Source organism: Ascaphus truei, chromosome 3, assembly GCF_040206685.1.
Source record: "Ascaphus truei isolate aAscTru1 chromosome 3, aAscTru1.hap1, whole genome shotgun sequence".
Taxonomy (NCBI): domain Eukaryota; kingdom Metazoa; phylum Chordata; class Amphibia; order Anura; family Ascaphidae; genus Ascaphus; species Ascaphus truei.
The window spans coordinates 167784436-167803595 of NC_134485.1; the positions used below are offsets into that span (position 1 = coordinate 167784436).

The 19160-nt window shown below is 45.8% G+C and overlaps 1 protein-coding gene across 3 annotated transcripts in view; it reads right to left on the reverse strand.

The window, feature by feature from the left end:
• LOC142489265 (amine oxidase [flavin-containing]-like) overlaps positions 1 to 19160 on the reverse strand; it is a 160449-nt gene that overhangs the window by 99090 nt on the left and 42199 nt on the right. For all 3 annotated transcript variants that reach the window (XM_075589732.1, XM_075589731.1, XM_075589733.1), the window contains one exon: positions 6011 to 6105. In XM_075589732.1, coding sequence (XP_075445847.1) covers positions 6011 to 6105 — 95 coding nt within the window. Of the gene's footprint in view, positions 1 to 6010; positions 6106 to 19160 lie in introns of those variants that run through there.

The window sequence follows — 19160 nt, forward strand, 5'->3', positions numbered from 1 at the left end:
GGCCATAGAATAAAGATGATAATAGACAATATTATTTATACTGTATGTGTCACTAAGCAAAAACACATAATTATTGTTCAATTATTTTAGTATCACTACTTCTCTGCAGTTGATGGTTGATGTGTGAAGACTTGGGCCTTTATTTACCAATCTGTGCTATTCCATAAGGCAGTTTATGGTGCCGTAAAATAAGCTTACTTTCTGTTCTTTTAAAAGGTGTCCCCGTGTTTTGTACTTTATTTTTCATGTATTGTAATTTTGTAATGAACTGTGTAAACGGATGGCGACATGTAAATAAAATTATAAATATATACAGTACATAAAACGAACAGCCTTACTTGTTAAATGTAGTCCTTAATGTGTTTGAGCTCACCTTAGTGTCAGGATCACGCTGAAGCCCCGCCTCCCTGATGTGTCACGCCAGCTTCCCAGGCACACGCGCGGCTCCCATGCTAAGCGCACAGCTCCAAACAGACGCACGCCCGTGATAACGATTGCCCGTGATGACGCTCCCTCCCCTGGCTCCACCGGCGCATCTACTGCAAGTCGCGTGCTGCCCGCGCATGCACACGGCGCACCTTCCGCACATGCACGTCGCGCGCCTCCCGCGATCTAAGAAAATCCTCAGCAGCTGTGCCACACCTGAGTCACAGGTAACATCCTCCTATCGGTTATCCACTTACTTCTAGTCCACTGCTTCCTGCTCCCTCCCTATTGGCTGCCTGTCCCTTCTTATGTTCACTCAGCCCTCTGCTAGTTGCTGAGCATAGACTGTTTGTGCACAGTACTCATTGCAGCCTGAGTACCTGTTCCTGAACTTTGTTGTGACCCCGCTTGTGTCTGACCTGTTCTATCTGTACCCTGGACTATGGCTTGTTATTGATTTCTTCACTCTGCCTCCCATGACCTCGGCTCACGGACCACGACGACTCTCCTCTCTCCAACCCCGGATCACGGCAAATACCTTCTTCTATCTACACTCTCCTACCCTGACTCGGCTACACGTCCCTGACTCTGCTATCCGGACCAGTCCCCGTGGTTTAGGGTGGTGGTTATATTAATTCCCCACCTCAGCCCGTGGTCTAGTCCAGGTTGTAGTGAGCATCCATGACATTATGCTCAGCCAAACACACCTGGACCCCGCTGAGGTGACTCTGCAAATGCAGAGAATTGAGGATATGTTTAAGCAGGTGGAGGGGTGCCTGAATCAAAGTAAACAGATGGAGGGGTTCCAAAGCTCTCTAGGGGACCTAGATTTCCAGGTTAGTTCTCGTCAGCCTACCACTCCCACGCCTGCAGCACAGGCATTTTCCCCCGCTCCTCACACCCCAAATTCTGAGCCATGCCTTCCTACTCCTAATCGGTTTGGGGGTTTCCTTAACCAGTGCTCCATCCATTTTGAGCTCTTAGCTGCACACTTTCCTCTCCAACGTTCTAAAGTGGCTTACATAATTTCCCTTCTGACGGACGATGCGCTGGCATGGGTCTCACCGATTTGGGAGCGGAGACCTGATAGAACTTCGGACATCGACCGGTTCACCGCAGAATTCCGAAGGGTCTTCGATACGCCTGGGAGGAAGGTAACTGTGGTCTCTTCTCTGTTGAATATTTTGCAGGGTAATCGTACGGTTGCTCGCTATGCCCTCGAATTTCGTACCATCGCCAACAAGACTGGGTGGAACGATGAAGATCTGACAGCGGCATTTTGGCAAGGGCTTTCCGAGAGTCTCAAAGACTAACTGGATTGGAAGCTTTGGTGGCCCTCTGTATCCGTATGGACCAACGCCTCTAGGAGAGAAGGATGGAGAGAGGAAGGCATCCACGGAGAACACCCATACTCTGTGGTGAGTGGTGAGTCCCCTTCAGTGGCCTTGGACGAACCTATGCAACTAGGACTCACCTACCTGTCCACCGAGGAGAGACAGTGTATACGCCGCTCTGAATTATACCTATATTGTGGTAATCGTGGGCACTTGGTTGCCTATGAGGCCGGGAAAAGCCACCGCCCATAGAAAGTCGGTGGGACCACACTGGGAACCATTTTTTCCTCCCCTTCCAAATTTCCAGTCAAGATCTATATCTCAGTTACCTTATATGGGGACAGCTTTAGGACGACCACTCGAGCCTTCCTGGACTCTGGGTCAGGGGGCAATTTTCTCGACCAGGGGTTTGCACAGAGGAATAATATACCCCTATTGAAAACCATTCCCCAGTTGGCCTTGAAGTGATCAATGGACGCCCACTTCAACTCGCTTTCATCACCTACAAACTGTGCAATTTGACGTCATTCATACCTCCTCCATGGATATCATTCTGGGACTACCATGGCTCCAGCGACATAACCCCCACATTGATTGGACTGGCACCCTGCCTATCCGTAGGAGTACTCCATGCCAAAAGAGATGTCTGTCTACTCCCAAGAGTCTCGCTGGGGTGCTATGGCCAGAGTCAGGGACCCAATTGCCTGAGATGTACTACGAGTTCCGGGACGTCTTCGATAAAGTACAGGCTGAGGAACTTCCACCTCATCGTTCTATCGACTGTCCTATTGATATCGTACCTGGTGCCACTCTTCCCAGAGGGTGTTCTTATCCCGTTTGTTCCGGAGACCAAAGCTATGAGGCAATATATACAGGAAAAGCTTCTGAGGGGCTTCATCCGGAAATCTTCCTCACCCGCCGGTGCGGGATTTTTTTTTGTCAAAAAGAAAGATGGTTCGCTCAGGCCCTGTATTGATTATCGAGGGCTCAACAAAATAACAGTCAAGAACCGTTACCCTTTGCCTTTAATCTCTGAGTTGTTCGATAGACTCTAAGGGGCCACCATCTTCACAAAATTAGATCTGTGGGGAGCATAGAACTTGATAATGATCTGTCAGGGAGATGAATGGAAGACGGCCTTCAACACTAGCGCCGGCACTACGAATATTTGGTGATGCCCTTTGGCCTTTGTAATGCACCCGCAGTGTTTCAAGGTTTTGTCAATGAAATCTTCAGGGATCTACTCGATCAATATGTGGACGTATATTTAGACGACATCTTGATTTTTTCCAAAGATGCCTCAAAGTACTCGGAAAATATGATCAAGTTCTCCAAAGATTATGCACCAATCACCTCTTCGCCAAACTGGAGAAATGCCAGTTTCACCGGTCCTCTACTACTTTTTTGGGATATATCATATCCAACACAGGACTAGCCATGGACCCGGACAAGGTGATCATTGACTGGCCACGTCCACTTTCCCTCAAGGGGGTACAGAGATTCCTTGGATTTTCTAACTATTATTGGAGGTTCATCCAGGGGTTCTCATCGGTGGTAGCACCTATCACTGCATTGACCCAAAAGGGTGCTGACCCGGCCCAATGGCTTCCTGAAGCCATCAGAGCTTTTGAAAGACTGAAAAAGGCCTTCATCTCCGAACCTTTATTGGTACATTTGAACCCAGCGTTAGTTACCCTTCACCCTCGAGGTAGACCCGTTGGATGTTGGAGCAGGAGCAGTACTTTCTCAGAGGAGAGAACCTCAGGCAAGGCTCCACCCATGTGCATTTTTCTTTAAGAAAATTTCGGCCGCAGAGAGGAACTATGAAGTGGGTAATCGAGAAATTCTTGCTATTAAGATGGCCTTGGAAGAATGGAGGCACCTATTCGAAGGTACAGTACAGAGACCCCCATCACCATCTTAACAGATCACAAAAACTTACTCTATATTGAAGGGGCGTGTTGCTTGGGTTCCTGTAAGTAACGTTGGTCTTTGTTCTTTACCTGTTTTAATTGTGTGATCTCCAACATTCCCAGTTCCAAGAACATTAAGGCGGACGCACTCTCTCGGCAATTCCTAGTTGAGGATAAATTGAAAGATCACTAGGAAACCATACTTCCCCCGGCCTGTATCCTCTCAGGAAACACCGTCAGCGCTCTACCAGACATTACAAGGGCTCAGAGCAACATTCCTGAAGGCCTTACGGTATCAGAAGGATGCCTGTTTACTCTGTCCAATTTCCACAGGCAAGTTATGGAATAGGGACTGCTGTGAACCGCTATGTACATTAATGGCGCTATACAAATAAAGACATAGATACATACATAGGGAAACACATCCAAGACAGCGGGTCACCCTGGCACAAGTAGGACTATCGACCTCTTGGAACACACTTTATGGTGGCTAGGCATGTGCAAGGACATCAGGAACTTCGTGTCTTCTTGTACTACCTGCGCTCAGAACAAGACACCCCACAATAAACCTCTGGGCCTCTTACTACCCCTTCCCATCTCAGATCGTCCTTGGAAACATCTCTCTATGGACTTTATTGTAGATTTACCCAAATCAAAGTGCATGTACACTATCTTGGTGGTGGTTGACCGCTTTTCAAAAAAGGCACATTTTATTCCTCTCCGAGGTCTACCATATGGCGGCAGACTGTCAGAGACTTTCACTAAAGAGATCTTCAGGCTTCATGGGACACCCTAAACTATAGTTTCCGATCGGGGGTCGCAATTTGTTTCTACATTTTGGAGAGCTTTTTGTAAGAAACTAGACATTACACTACAGTTCTCTTCCGGCAATCACCCACAGACAAACGGGCAAACCGAGAGGACCAATCATTCACTTGAGCAGTATATCCGCTGTTTCATGTCAGACTCCCAGGACGATTGGGCAGAACTCCTTCCTTGGGCAGAGTTTGCTCACAATAATTCACGCAATGAATCCACCCAACAATCTCCCTTCTTCATCAATTACGGTTTCCATCCCTCCACCTTCCCATCCCCAGTTCCTAGTTCTGGAGTTCCTGCTGCAGAGAACAGGGTCCCAAACCTTCAGAGATCGTGGGAGAGGATCCAGGATAACTTAAGGCACGCTGCTCTTCTATATAAAAGACAAGCCGATCGTCACCGCCGGGAGATTCCCAATTTTACCCTTGGCCAAAAGGTCTGACTCTCTACTAGGAACATTCACCTCAAAATATCTTCACCCAAATTTGCGCCTAGATTTATCGGACCGTTCCCTATCTTGGAAAAAGTCAACCCTGTCGCCTAACGATTGAAGTTGTCTCCAACCATGAGAATCCCTTCAGTTTTTCACATGTTCCTCCTGAAACCTTTCCTACCGGATCCCCAATCTTCTGCCCAGGATTTAGCCCCGCGGCCCATCTTAGAGGAGGGTCAACAGGAATTTGAGGTCCAAACCATCTTTGACTCTAGGGTGTCAAGAGGGAGACTCCAGTACCTCGTACATTGGAGGGGTTTTGACCAAGAAGAGAGTGAATGGATCCCTCTAGAACAAGTACATGCTCCCAGGTTGACTTGGGCCTTCCACCGCAAGTAACCTTCAAAGCCATTCCAGGGTCGTCCGGAGGTCTCCCCTGAAGAGGGGGGTACATTCAGGATCGTGCCGAAGCCCCGGCTCCCTGACGCGTCACATCTGCTCATTGCAGCCTGAGTTCTTGTTCCTGTTGCTGAACTTTGTTGTGACCCTGCTTGTGCCTGACCCGTTCTCTCTGTATCCTGGACTACGGATTGTTATCGGATTTCTGCTCTCTCCCTCCACGACCTCGGCTAGTGGACCACGACGATTCTACCCTCTCCATTCCCCGACCTCAGCTCACGGACCACAATGACTCTCCTCTCTCCAACCCCCGGATCATGTCAAGTACCTTCGTCTATCTACACTCTACTACCCTGACCCGGCTACACGTCCCTGAATCTGCTATCCGGACCAGTCCCTGTGGTTTAGGGCAGTGGTTATATACATTCCCCACCTTTGCCCCGCGGTCTAGTCCAGGTTGTAGTGAGCATCCGTGACACTTAGCTCACCTTGGGCAATGAAAAGCATGGACCGAGCACAGTATGTATGTCTTTATTTATATAGCGCCATTCATGTACATGGGGCTTCACAAACCTCAATTCTGTCCCCTCAGGAGGAATAGTTTTCTTCTACTCAAAATTGCTGATGTGGTGTACTGGCAAACATTTGAATTTGCTGTCATAACCTTTTAGGTACAGAGTACTTACCCTGGCGGTGAAAGTTCTTCCTCCAACTCTGTCACGTGCCTCTAACACTACTGCACTCAACCCCGATTCCACTAGCAATTTAGCTGCCGAGAGACCTAAAAGAGAAATATACATGTTTTTACCCATTTTATCCAACAAGTATGAGCCTCATAATTTTACAGTTGAATTCAGCTCTCAAGATCTTTAGCACACCATAATCATTTGATACCCTGACTGCTGTTCATCTCAGATGGAGTCTGCATCACTTTGTTAAATAGGGATACCAGGTGTCTTCTCCAATAAACTGGGCATGATGGTGAAAGGTACAATGTGCTCGAGACAAACACACACACACACTCGCTCACCTCTCACCGCTCCATGCTGTTTCTTTTGCCCCTTGGCCCCACCTCCAGGCTCCTGACAGCTTCTCCTGATTTGCTGCATTACCCAGCAGCAGCCAATCAGGATGGAGGAAGCTGCCAAGCCTAGCAACAGCCCTGCTCTCTCACTGTTAAGGGAAATCCGCAGCCCCCTCAAGCCAGTCAGGTCACTATGTCCAGAGAGATAGTACCAGACACATACATGTCCAGTACTACCTCTAATTTTTTACTGGACAGTGTCCAAATACAGGATAGTCCAGATCAATATTGGACACCTGGCAACCAATATGCTGAAAAGGACATCATCTGCTACATGAATACTTGTCTAACAAAAGATCTGTGTATATTTAAAAATGAATACAGAATTCTGATTGAAAAAAGTGAAGATGCAACAGTTGATCTCCTCTATACTTGTCAATAAGTTGATTACCAAGAGCCTGCTTTCCTATGTGAATACTGTATGTCTTAAGAAATTTTCCACACCATTTTCAGCATGCATCCTATCTTCCTCATTTGTAACCCCATGCAATAAATGTTCAGGTGGGTTGCAATAACGTTTTCTTTACAGAAACCCTGAATCATTGACTGATCGATGATCTTACACTTTTCGTGAAATTGTACATGTAACAGTGTTTCACCCACCCTCTGAGAGATTTGGCCATTACTACGTATGTGGTGCATGATACCTGCTGCTAAACAGGAGGGCTGAGTCATCCGCCGATGGTAGTGGGGACACAGGATGAGGTTTCTGGGGAACATTATCCACATACCTTTAGCAGTGCAGCACCTCCATCTGCCATAGGCTCCAGGGAACTGAAGATGATCTCCCATGGTAGAACCGATTACCTCTCCCCATACCTCACCCACCTCTCCCCTTTACCTCACCAACCAAGCTAGAGGTATAATAACAAGAATGGTTTATTGTCTCTCTCTGTGCAGCACAATATACGGCAGGGTTCTGCCCAGTACAGCAACTGTCAGCTACTCAATGAAGGATGGGCATCCGCAGCAGTCACCGCTCTTCCCTGCCCGTCTATCAGGGGCAGATGTATGGTACACACTCTCTTTCTCCAGAGGGGGAAGAGGACAAGAAAAGGCCCAATAAATCAGGCTCTTGGCTGTGTGACCTGCCCCTCTCAAGTGGGTAGAGGCACTGCCCTTAAGTACAGCGGAGGGCACCAGGTCTGTCTCATGATTGGTCATACCCAGGCCTGATGTCACCACCTCTCGCTGTCACTGAAGTGCAGCTCCTCGGAGGGGGAAAACCCCATATCAACTACTGGCAGCCTGATTGTACCAGGGCTTATTGCCAGTGCAATGGAAGAAAAGTAGCCACAGGTGACCTGGCTACATAGAGTTTATCAATAGTGGGAAGTTAGTTAGAAATAGTAAAAGTTCTTCTGTAATTGCGGTTTTTATTAATATGACAACACAGTTTTGAACTGCGCTCCTTGGCTCTTCTGCTGCTCCAATAACGGAGGACCACCAATGGAGGTCCAGTGAAGGTTGAGCTGCAATTCACCTTTGTCTGTATTCAAGGTTTTATTTATAATTATTATTTTCTTTTTTCATTTATTCATCTAAATTGATGTTTTTTTATTACACTATACATATAGCGTTGTCACAGACACAGACACACACAGGAGCACCGAGTGAAACTCTGTCTTAACACACTTTTGGAAAATGAATACAAAACCACATAAAAAGAGACACAGTCCTGAGTTCTGAAACAACATGGTGACATACAGTATTTTGGGTAGTATTTACTATGAAGTGTTAAGCTGTAAGAAACATTACAACCCATTTATGTAAATATGTTGTAAAGGGCCTTACGGCATAGCATAGATTAGAAAATAATGTAATATACACTGTGACGGGACGACCTCCTGGGTAAGGTCGGTAAGGAGTTTCACATGTCAACTTCTGTTAAAGTTAATTCTTTATTTCCGAGATGGGGGAAAGTAGGTTTCAATACACTTGTACATCATTAGTGGAATACAACTAAACAAAATAGCGTACTGTAACTCTGCCAAATAAATAAACCTCCTCAGCTGCGTTGCAGAATGGAAGTCCCAGCTTTTCCCTCCAGGTAAGCTTTCCTGGAACCTGCTCCCTTGAAGACTGTACATGTCTCTGCTAGCTTGTCTGCGGGCTCCCTTTTCAACCCCAAGTCCTAATAAAGAGTTGATTAGGCACAATCCTTGCATTCTAGGCAGAAGCTGAGACTTAGGTGTCATTTCCTGGGCCTCACAAGGTGAAGGGTATTAACCTTTCCACCACCTATTCTTCTGTGTGCCCTGTACACTCCTTCTCATACACACGTGGCTGATAATGTGGGACCCTTCTGTATGCAGTCAATCTTTTGGCTTTCAGTATCATCTGTACATCCAAATGTTTCTCTGCTCACTGACCTTTCCCCCTCTCTTATTTCCAGTGTCTCCAACTGTCTATCTGCAATCTCCTCCTGGATGTCTCACTGTTACCTGAAGCGTAACATGTCCAAAATAGAACCGATACTGTTCCCTCCTTGCACTGCTACCGCTATACTCACACTCTCTCTCACTGTCAAAAACACAATCAACACCTCAAACCCATTGTCTAGGTGTCATCTCCTGCATTTCTCACGAGATCCTGTCATTTCTACCTTCAAAATATTTCCAACATATGCACTTCTCTCACTCATGATGTAAATAAAATCTTTTATTTTTGTTGCATCAAGCAGCAATGATTTGTAATGTTTTTTTTATTTTTATTGGCCATCGCAGAAGGATTTTTTAAAAATAGCTGTGCTTTGGCCCTTTATTGAATTTATCTGCTGGTGCCCCTGAGAATGAGGAGAACAGCCTTCATCCTGGCAGGGGTAAGTACTTTTATTTATTTAGCGTATTCATTGATTTCCAATGTGTCTATCTAGGCCCTTGTTGAGGGCTTAGGTAGTCACAGTGGCCACCAATGAATTGAAAGGCTAGTTATATTTTTATAATAATCTGTGTGCTATAGAATTCCTTCAGCTGTCTCAAAGAAGGGTGATTCTGTGCTTATTTCAATAGATAAGGGAAGTACCACATTAATTTTCTTGGTGGGAACGGGCCTGAAGAAAGGGGATACTCCTGAAACGTTGCCCCCCTTTACACATTTCATGTTATAGTAGCTCACTTTGCTGTTCTGTTTTTTGATTTGTATTGTTTTATATCTTGTCTGTTTCTTTTATCACATTGTGCAGTCATTATTAGTGGTATTTTTGTTTCCCCTTCCCTTTTTTCTTTGTGTGACTTTAGTGTCCTTTGTGGATAGTTTTTTTTTACCTTGTACATTTTTTTCCCTTATGGATAATTTTCCTCCTTCTGTGTGCTAGTTATTTCTACTTACAGCCTTACAGTATATGTTAACAACTATTATAGGCTAAAGCAGTAAAATTCCGGGCATTATTGAAATCCCTGCTCTCTGATTGGTTAGAATTCCGGGTATTATTCATTCAGTAATGCCCAGAATTTTTGGCTGCTTGCAAAGTGTTTATTTCTAGCCAATCAGCATTTTCTTTTGTCAGAACAGCTCTGAGACAGGGCAGGGGATTGGTCAGGAAGCAGCAGCCTGTCAGTGACTTCTCCCCCTCCCTCCATGAACAGAGCTCCACTTTGAGTTGAGGAGGGAGAGTTGCAAAGTAAGTGTCTGCCTGCAGAGTTTTTTTGTAGCTGCAGTTTCTGTCTATCTTGTGTGTGTGCAGCTGCAGTTTGTGTGTGTGTAGCTGCAGCTTGTGTGTGTATGTGTAGCTGCAGCTTGTGTGTAGCTGCAGCATGTGTGTGTGTAGCTGCAGCATGTGTGTGTGTGTGTAGCTGCAGCGTGTGTGTGTGTAGCTGCAGCGTGTGTGTGTAGCTGCAGCGTGTGTGTGTAGCTGCAGAGTTTGTGTGTAGCAGCAGCTTGTGTGTGAAGAGCTGCAGTGTGTGTGTCTAGCAGCAGCGTTTGGATGTAGCTACAGTGTGTGTGTGTGTGTGTGTGTGTGTGTGTACACACAGAGGGGGCGGCAGTGTGTGGATTATAGATAGCTGCAGTGTAAGTGTATATAGAGGTGCTTTAATGTATTTACCATTTTATTTTAATTTAAAAAAAATCTATACAACTATACAAAAGTATCTTCTTTATGAAACAAGCCTACATTTAGCCTATAATAGTAATAATCCCCTCAGAACAGGGCATTACTGGCCAATAATGCCCTGGCTGTGTTAAAGTCCCTCTGCTTCGCCTCGGGCCTTCAACTCTTCCAGCCAGGGCATTATTGGCCAGTAATGCCCTGTTCTTCAGGGATTATTACTTAAGTGTTGTATGTACATTTTTGTGGACTAGTTATTTCTTCGTATAGCTTACTTTGTTGACTGCTATTGTTGGAAATACATGGCCACACAGTGTATGCTTTACTATTAAATTGATAAATGATTGCATTTCTTCAGAGATTACTTGTTTGGTCTTTCTTGAAATACATTTTTGTATTTTTGTTTGTTTGTATTGTTGCTCATTAGGGAATTTAAGGGACTCCCCTAGGTCCCATCGCACCATTTTATTGTACTAAAAAATTATTAGGTTCTGTATTTATGCTATATTAGGTGTTCTTCTTTTTCTTTATTCTTTTCTTTATTTTATTGTTATGTTTATTTTGATAAATGTATTATTTTAATGCTTCTCAGTGGGCAAAAGTGGTATTAGACAGATTTGACTAATAGGACTATTGCCCATTAATTCAGGGGTGGTTCTTGCAGGACCCCACTGCTTCTCCTTGGAAGGTCAGACACATCTGAATTTTCCTCTTTCAGACTTACATTCTCTCTCTTTAGTCTCTAAATCACTCAGGGAATTCTCATGGGTTTCCTTCAACATACCCAGCTCTGTGTTTAGACCGTGGCCCTCCTGGAGTGAGTGTACCACCTCTGTGCTAAGAGCGTGAACCTCTTGTAGAGCTTTCCCATATTTCTGTTTTAGGTTAGCAATCAGTTTGTCAGACTTGTTCTGTTTTTCCTCCATGGTAGCAATTGCGGTGTTGGCCTTTTCCAGACTAGTCGTCACCTCTTCCAACTCCCTCCGTAAGACACGCTGTGATTTCTGCAAAGCCTCGTACTCTTGTATAGCTGGGAGTATACACCTCTGTACCTCAACGTTAGCTTCTCGCTCCTTATCCAATTGCTCCCGCAGGTCTTCATAAACATGGCGGGCAGTTTGGAGTGCAGAAATTAAGGCCTATTTATCCTGGATCAAGGATTCAGCTACCATTTGCTCCTCCTTTTCCTTTGCCGCCATTCCCTTGACAATTTCACCCATCACTCTGTTCTACAACACATCTCGGCACCTTTCTGAGACATGTTATCCTGATATCGCATGCTCAAGTGGTTCGGTCACTTCCTCTGTTTCTTGTGTAGGAATGTGTTAGTTGTCTTCCCTTTGCTGCAGTGTGTCTCCAGAGGGAGTGGGGTACGGTTCCGCGGCGGCCCGACAGTACAGGGTGTCGCCATGTTGCGCAATAGTGAGGGGCACTGTCAGAGCAGAGAGGTCGCGCATGCGCAGTGGAAGCGCGCGAACGTCTGGACAATAAGGTAGAGGCTCGGCCAGTAACTACAACTCCCAGGAGCCTTAGCGGAGTCACCTGATGCCAGGGATCCAATGGGAGGGCTGGATTCGCGGGAGGCAGGAAAGGGAAGCGTGGGGGAGGGTACACGCTAGCCAGAGGGCACCGGAGGAGCAAGGGAAGAGGTAGTGTGGGTGCAGGGGGTCTGTGACCCACCTGCATAGGTTAGATCTTCCCTGAGGGCCCTAAGAGATTCCCTGTGTCACCGTAGGTTGTGGTGCTGCAGGGACGCACTGTAGTGATAGCGACATCATCCCTTACTGTATAGCAGATAGGGACAAAGTGCGCAGAGTTGCGGTTGCTGCTAGTCATCTGGGACCAGGTTGCTGAGCATCGTAACATCGGACAGACTGCGCTGGATCGAAGGATCCTTTTTGAAGTTGTCACCGGTCACCGCAGTGACCGGAAGGTATTTAATAAAGTGCACCAACACCGGTCAACAGGCGCTGATCCCGCCTTAGGGAACACTCTTTGGGAACACTAAGTGAAGTGGCAAAAGGACTGAGCCAATATACAAATACAGTACATGGACACGGTGTGGGGGCACGCGGTGACGGGACAGTGACATTAATCATTACGAGAGTGGCCGAGCCACTAGAGCTAAGGATAGTATAAGTTAGTGAATGTGTTATTGCTATGATAGTGTTAGAAGGGTTCATTTATGCATTACAGTAAATGGTTTCCATCATATGTGTGTTGCTATTGTTCTTGCCCAGGGGAATCTTACACGATGGGGATCCTGGGTAAGTGGAGGCGCTGCCAATAAGATAATTGTTACCCCAGGCTCCCAGCTAGCGGAGACTCAGATCTCCTGGAGCCACAGGTGTGTGTATGCAGTACCCGTAGTCACTCTAGAGCATAAGAAACACTTGTAAAATACTTTTCTTTTTCTTCTTCTTTCTCTTTGCTTTAGTAGCCCCTGAGAGATCAGTAGTACTGGGCACACACTCACTGGTATCAGCTTCCACATCTTGCCTGCGCTCACGTTGCTTGCTATTGAAGCTGTTTGTAATTGAAAATTTGGGGACACACGTCTTCCATGGGACCTAGTAATGACAGGCCCAGCATACTAAATGTATCTGCGGGTACAACTCTCTTCCTGAGGCCATATACGAGTCGTTGACGTAATCATCATTATCATCATCGTATGGCCTGAAGAGACACTGTTTTGTATGGTTACATACATTACAAAAAACATTTCATGTCGGCCATTTATAAACCCAGCAGGGAAAACTTGAAACTCAGCACTTTGCTTATGGTGTTAGCTTTACACAGCCCAGCAATCTTTTCATAACCGATGGGGCAGACTCCACACTCAGCACTTGCTAGATGCCATTTTCACTTTCTTCAGCAAAAATGTGGGTTTTCTGCATGGGTTTAGGGCCTTAACATATCTTCATCTACTGATTTCTGGGTGCTATTACATCCACACTTCACACATTCTCTGTGTACAGTTGAAGCAGCCGTTATCCGAACATTTACCTGGGTACATTTTGCGTTGTGCCGCGTGAAGGTTGCGATATATTTACAAGTTTTGCAGCTGCAGACATAATGGTTCACCGGATTAACACAGCAGGGGTATCTGCTGTGTGAGTTCTACTGGGGTCTGCCTTTCTGTAATAGACACGCAGTAAGAGGCTGAATCAGTCACTCTAACAGCGCACCTCTCACAGGCGATCACAGGGGTTTTATTTAATTTTATACATTACAGTAATGCAGCAGAGGGTCTCCAGAGCTGAACCGCATTGGTTTCAAATCCAGGGACCCCCTACTTCCCGAGATACAGGCCCTGTTTTGGGATGCCGCAAGACATTTCCATGCATAGGAGATACCGGCACCCCATACCGGGGCCTATATCTCGGGAAGCAGGGGGTCCCCGGACATGAAACCAATGCGGTTTAGCTCCGGAGATCCCCTGCAAAATTACTGTAATGCTTAAAATTAAATATCTAGTAAGCACCAATACACAACCCACCCAGTTTCCCCACATACTGTAAAAGCAATATTTATTTTTTATAGACACAGGATTAATACCATAGGCCGGCGGGGGTCCCCGAATGGTCCTGACTGGAGTCTTCAGGCCCCACAGTGCACCACGGGGGGTACGAACGAGTGTCTGGGAGCCTCCGGGTGGACTCCGCTGCCCCCAATGGGGTCCACAGGTGGACCCTGTGGGTGTCTGGTGGTCCCCGGGTCGTCTCCACGGGGGTCTGGGAGCCCTTGGGTGGGGGCCCACAGGTACCACCTGAGGACCCATGGGGGACACCCATGGGAAAGAACCGTGGGATCCACACCATAGAGCCACCCGAGGGACCCCCAGACACCCGTGGGAACCACAAGTGTGCCCCCAGACACCTGTGATGATGACCCGGGGACCCCCAGACACCCACGTGGACCACCTGGAGGCCACGGAGCCTATCAGGGACCACAAGGGGTGCACTGTCGGACCTGCGGACACCTGTCGGGACCACTCGGGGACCCCCGCCGGCCTGAGGTATTAATACTGTGTCTATAAAAATAAATATTGGTTTTACAGTATGTGGGGGCACGGGGAGGATTGTGTATTGGTGCTTACCAGATGATATTTTATTTTAAACATTACAGTAATTTAGCTGGGGGAGTCCGGAGCTGAACCGCATTGGTTTCAGATCTGGGGATCCCCTGCTTCACGAAATACAGGCCCCAGTATGGGGTACTGGTATCTCCTATGCATGGAAATGTCTTGCGTCACGTGATCGGGACATTTCAATGCATAGGAGATACCGGCACCCCATAACGGGGCCTAATCTTGGGAAGTAGGGGGTCCCCAGACCTGAAACCAATGCGGTTCAGCTCCAGAAACCCCCTGCTACATTACTGTAATGTTTAAAATAAAATAAAACCCCTGTGATCGCTTGTGAGAGGCGAGCAGTTAGAGTGACTGATTCAGCCTCTCGCTTACTGCGTGTCTATTACAGAAAGACAGACCCCGGTAGGATTCACAAAGCAGGTACCCTTGCTGTGTTAATCCGATGGGCCTTTATAGTCTGCCCCGGCAAAATTTGTGTGGATCACGGGGAGATCTCGAAATCCATTTAGAGATTTGTTCGAATACCGGCCGCTGCATCTTTATGCTGTAAGCACAACTGGTCATACACAGTGGGATAGACATCTCTCGCAGGGTCTGCACTCTACTTGGGCCAGGCGGCCATTTAAATCCCCACTTTTTTCACTCAAACCCACAGACCTTTCAGTGGTTGCCCCCACTCTCCACCAAATGTGGCAAATGTCTCCCTTTGTGTAGAGCTGCCGTTTGCCCAGGCTCTTCACAACACAGTCTTCTAGGGTTTAATTTGTAGAAAAGTTGGACAAACACTTGTATACACACAAGGGGCACTCAGCCCTCAACCTTCAGCGGTTTATTTTTTTCATTAGTGACAATAACATTTTTAAACACTGTCACTTTAAGAAACAAAAGAGATCATAAAAACAAACATCTAATTCTGTCAGGAGTCTAACTCATATGCATATCCCTATCTGCAATGTTGGATGGGTAAGCCAGTTACCAACATTAAATAACACTCAGATATAACATTGAATCGTTAACTGTCAGATGGGGACAGCATCCCAATAGATGCTCAGATGCTGCAACAGGTGGGGGGCCATCTAACCCGAACTGGATACTGGGGAGCAGTGTCCTCCCAGCCTTCAGGCTCTAAGAGAGAGTGAAGCAGCAAAACTAACTGCAATATATTCCTGTTCCTCAATTAGGGGACCAGGTGTAAAATATATATATACACACACACCATGTTGAATGGTTTTGAAGCAAAAGGTGGCACTGTGCTCATTTGCATGTCATTTCCCAGAATCCCTTGCTGCAGTGGAAGTGTTGGGTGATAATGGTGAAATGCGGGGTTGCAGACCTGTCTAAGACATGCAAATGAGCATACAGTAATATTTCCATTTGAGATATATATATATATATATATATGTAGAGGTATCAGTACCGTGTTAGCCGAGCTTCAATAATCAAAAAATAAATAGATGATACCGTTCTGTGGCTAACGAAATGCTTTTATTTGTGCGAGCTTTCGAGATACACTGATCTCTTCTTCCGGCGATGTTACAATGAATGAAGCAAGGACACCTCTAGCCATAAAACACATCCACACCGGGGGAAGGACAAGCACAGATAACATTCCAAGAGACACTGTTTTTAAGTTATGTTATGTTAAGTTAAGTTATGATTATATATATATATATATATATATATATATATATATATATATATATATATATATATATATATATATATATATATATATATATACACACACACACACACACACACACACACACACACACACACACACACACACATATATATATATAATGTGTGTGTGTGTGTATATATATATACACACACACACACACACACACACACACACACACACACACACACACACACACACACACACACACACACACAACACACACATATATATATTCCAATGCACAGCCGGCACACCATTTGCAAGTAAATAAGTTTTGGTGCTTATCCCATAAAGCAATAACAGATCATACGATACCGGTTGCAACACGACATCAAGGGACAGCACGCAGGTAAGTAAATCATAAATTTTCAATAGATATATCTATCTATATCTATATATATATATATATATACACACACACACACACACACACACACACACACACACACACACACACACACACACACACACACACACATATATATTCCAATGCACAGCCGGCACACCATTTGCAAGTAAATAAGTTTTGGTGCTTATCCCATAAAGCAATAACAGATCATACGATACCGGTTGCAACACGACATCAAGGGACAGCACGCAGGTAAGTAAATCATAAATTTTCTATATTTGATAGAAGACACAAAAACCGATGTTTCAGTCCCCCACCTTTCTCAAGGTGGTGCCATTTTGGCTTTATTTTTGTTAAATAAATCATGACCCGGTGTAATATGTCATGTGTTGTTGTTCAGCTGAGGTTGTATTTACCTAATTTTAAGACCTGCTAAGGAACACGATTGTTATTATGTCCTGATATGTAAAACCATGGAATTCAAAAAGAGGGTGTACTTTCTTTTTTGCATGACTATATATATATATATATATATATATTTTTTTTTTCATATGACTATATATATACAGCTAAACCCCGTTATAGCGCGGTCCTCAGGGGGCCACCCGATCCAACCGCGCTAGAACCGGGGTCGCGCTAATTTTAAAAAAATGGCCGCCGCGCGCCTGATCGGGAGGGAGGGAGTGAGGAAGGAAGGAAGGAAGAGGTGGACGGAAGCCCTACACGTCCCCTAGCAACGGCGAGTCCAGCCGCAACCTGCTCCTTGCCTCCCACCACCGGCATCCATTTCACCGGCATCCATTTCCTCCCCCCCCCAGGCCCCCACACCTACCGGCCCTCCGCGGCATAGCCCACGCGGCCCTCCGAGTCCCAGCCTGCTCCTCACTCACCCCCCTCCTCCCGACACCCCCCTCCTCCCGACACCCCCCCCCTCCTCCTTATGCCAGCTCCGCTCCGATCTCAGCAGCCGACACCAAAGTTAGGGAGGTGGAGTGGGAGGGGTGGTGTAGTGTGCTGTGAGTGCTGGGAGAGTGTGTTGTGAGTGCTGTGAGAGTGTGCTGTGAGAGTGTGCTGTGAGAGTGTGCTGTGAGTGCTGTGTGCTGTGTGCTGTGAGAGCTGAGTGCTGTGAGAGTGTGCTGTGAGTGCTGTGTGCTGTGAGAGTGTGCAGTGAGAGTGTGTGCTGTGAGCAGTGTGCTGGGAGTGTGTGTGCAGTGAGTGTGTGTGCAGTGAGTGTGTGTGTGCAGTGAGAGTGTGTGCAGTGAGAGTGTGTGCAGTGAGAGTATGTGCAGTGAGAGTGTGTGCAGTGAGAGTGTGTGCAGTGAGTGTGCAGTGAGTGTGCAGCGTGCAAAAAAAATTAAAAAAAAAATTTATTTAAAAATTTAAATTTTTTTTTTTAAACGGGAGCCACGTGAAAACCGTGTTATAACCGATTTCGCGTTATAACGGGTCGCGCTATAACGTGGTTCACCTGTATTTTTGATATGACTATACTATATATATGTATATATATCATGACTATACATACATACACACACACACACACACACACACACACACACACACACACACACACACATTTTTGTGGTGTTAGCTAAGCACTCACATTAACTTTTGAACAAAGAAAGTATACAGTATGCTGTATATAGATTCCTGTGACACAGATGTTAAGGCCACAGTTTGGTGCGTGTCTTGTTGCACATGATGTGGTTCATTCTATATAATGGTTTCACTAAAAAAAAACTACTGTATCTTGAGAAATAGGACTGGAACGAATGCTGCCTTAAAGTGTCCCGGCTCAAGAAGATGTATAGTAGTACTTGTGCTGATAGGGTCAACCATACTGCACCGACACACTTTATTCGAGCAAATACCCGGTATGTACCTGGCAGATACCTGGAATGCGCCACTCCTAACCTCTGACAAGCCCCGTTGTATTTGCCTTCCCAGCCTGGGTTCATGCCTGGCTAATGGGCGGCTGATCTGTTAAATGATAATGATTAGGATTTAATAGGCTGCAATGCTTCGCGTGTCTACCAGATGGCATAAATTCATGAATTGTAATGCAGTTTATATATATATACTGTGCAGTATTGCAGCCAGCGGGAATAAAATGCTTCAATCCCTGCTTGGAAAATAACTCAATGTACTCGGGCAGAAAACAGTCACAAACCTCAATACACCCGGGTATACCCGAATTCGTGGGACTAGCCAAGCTCGAATAAAGTGTGTCGCCAGTGTACTATCTATGAAAGCTTGACCAATATTCACGACTAAAGTGTTAAAGGTACTTGCTAACATGCAAATGAGGCTAGCATGGTAGGTAAGGCCTCAACCTTCCTAATATGGAATACACCAAAAAGTAATGGTCCTCATTCTCCGGAGGCTGGATTGGCCCCAGGCTTAACAGCGTTCACGTAAAAGACATGAAAGTAGAGGATGTTTAGAATCCCAGAATGTTAACCAAAAAGATGTCATTCAGACCTCAATCTGGCTACCTATAACTGCTGGACTCTCTCCAGTGATGCAGCAATTCAAAAACTGGAAGACAAACGTGAAAAGATTAAATGGGTCATTGTTG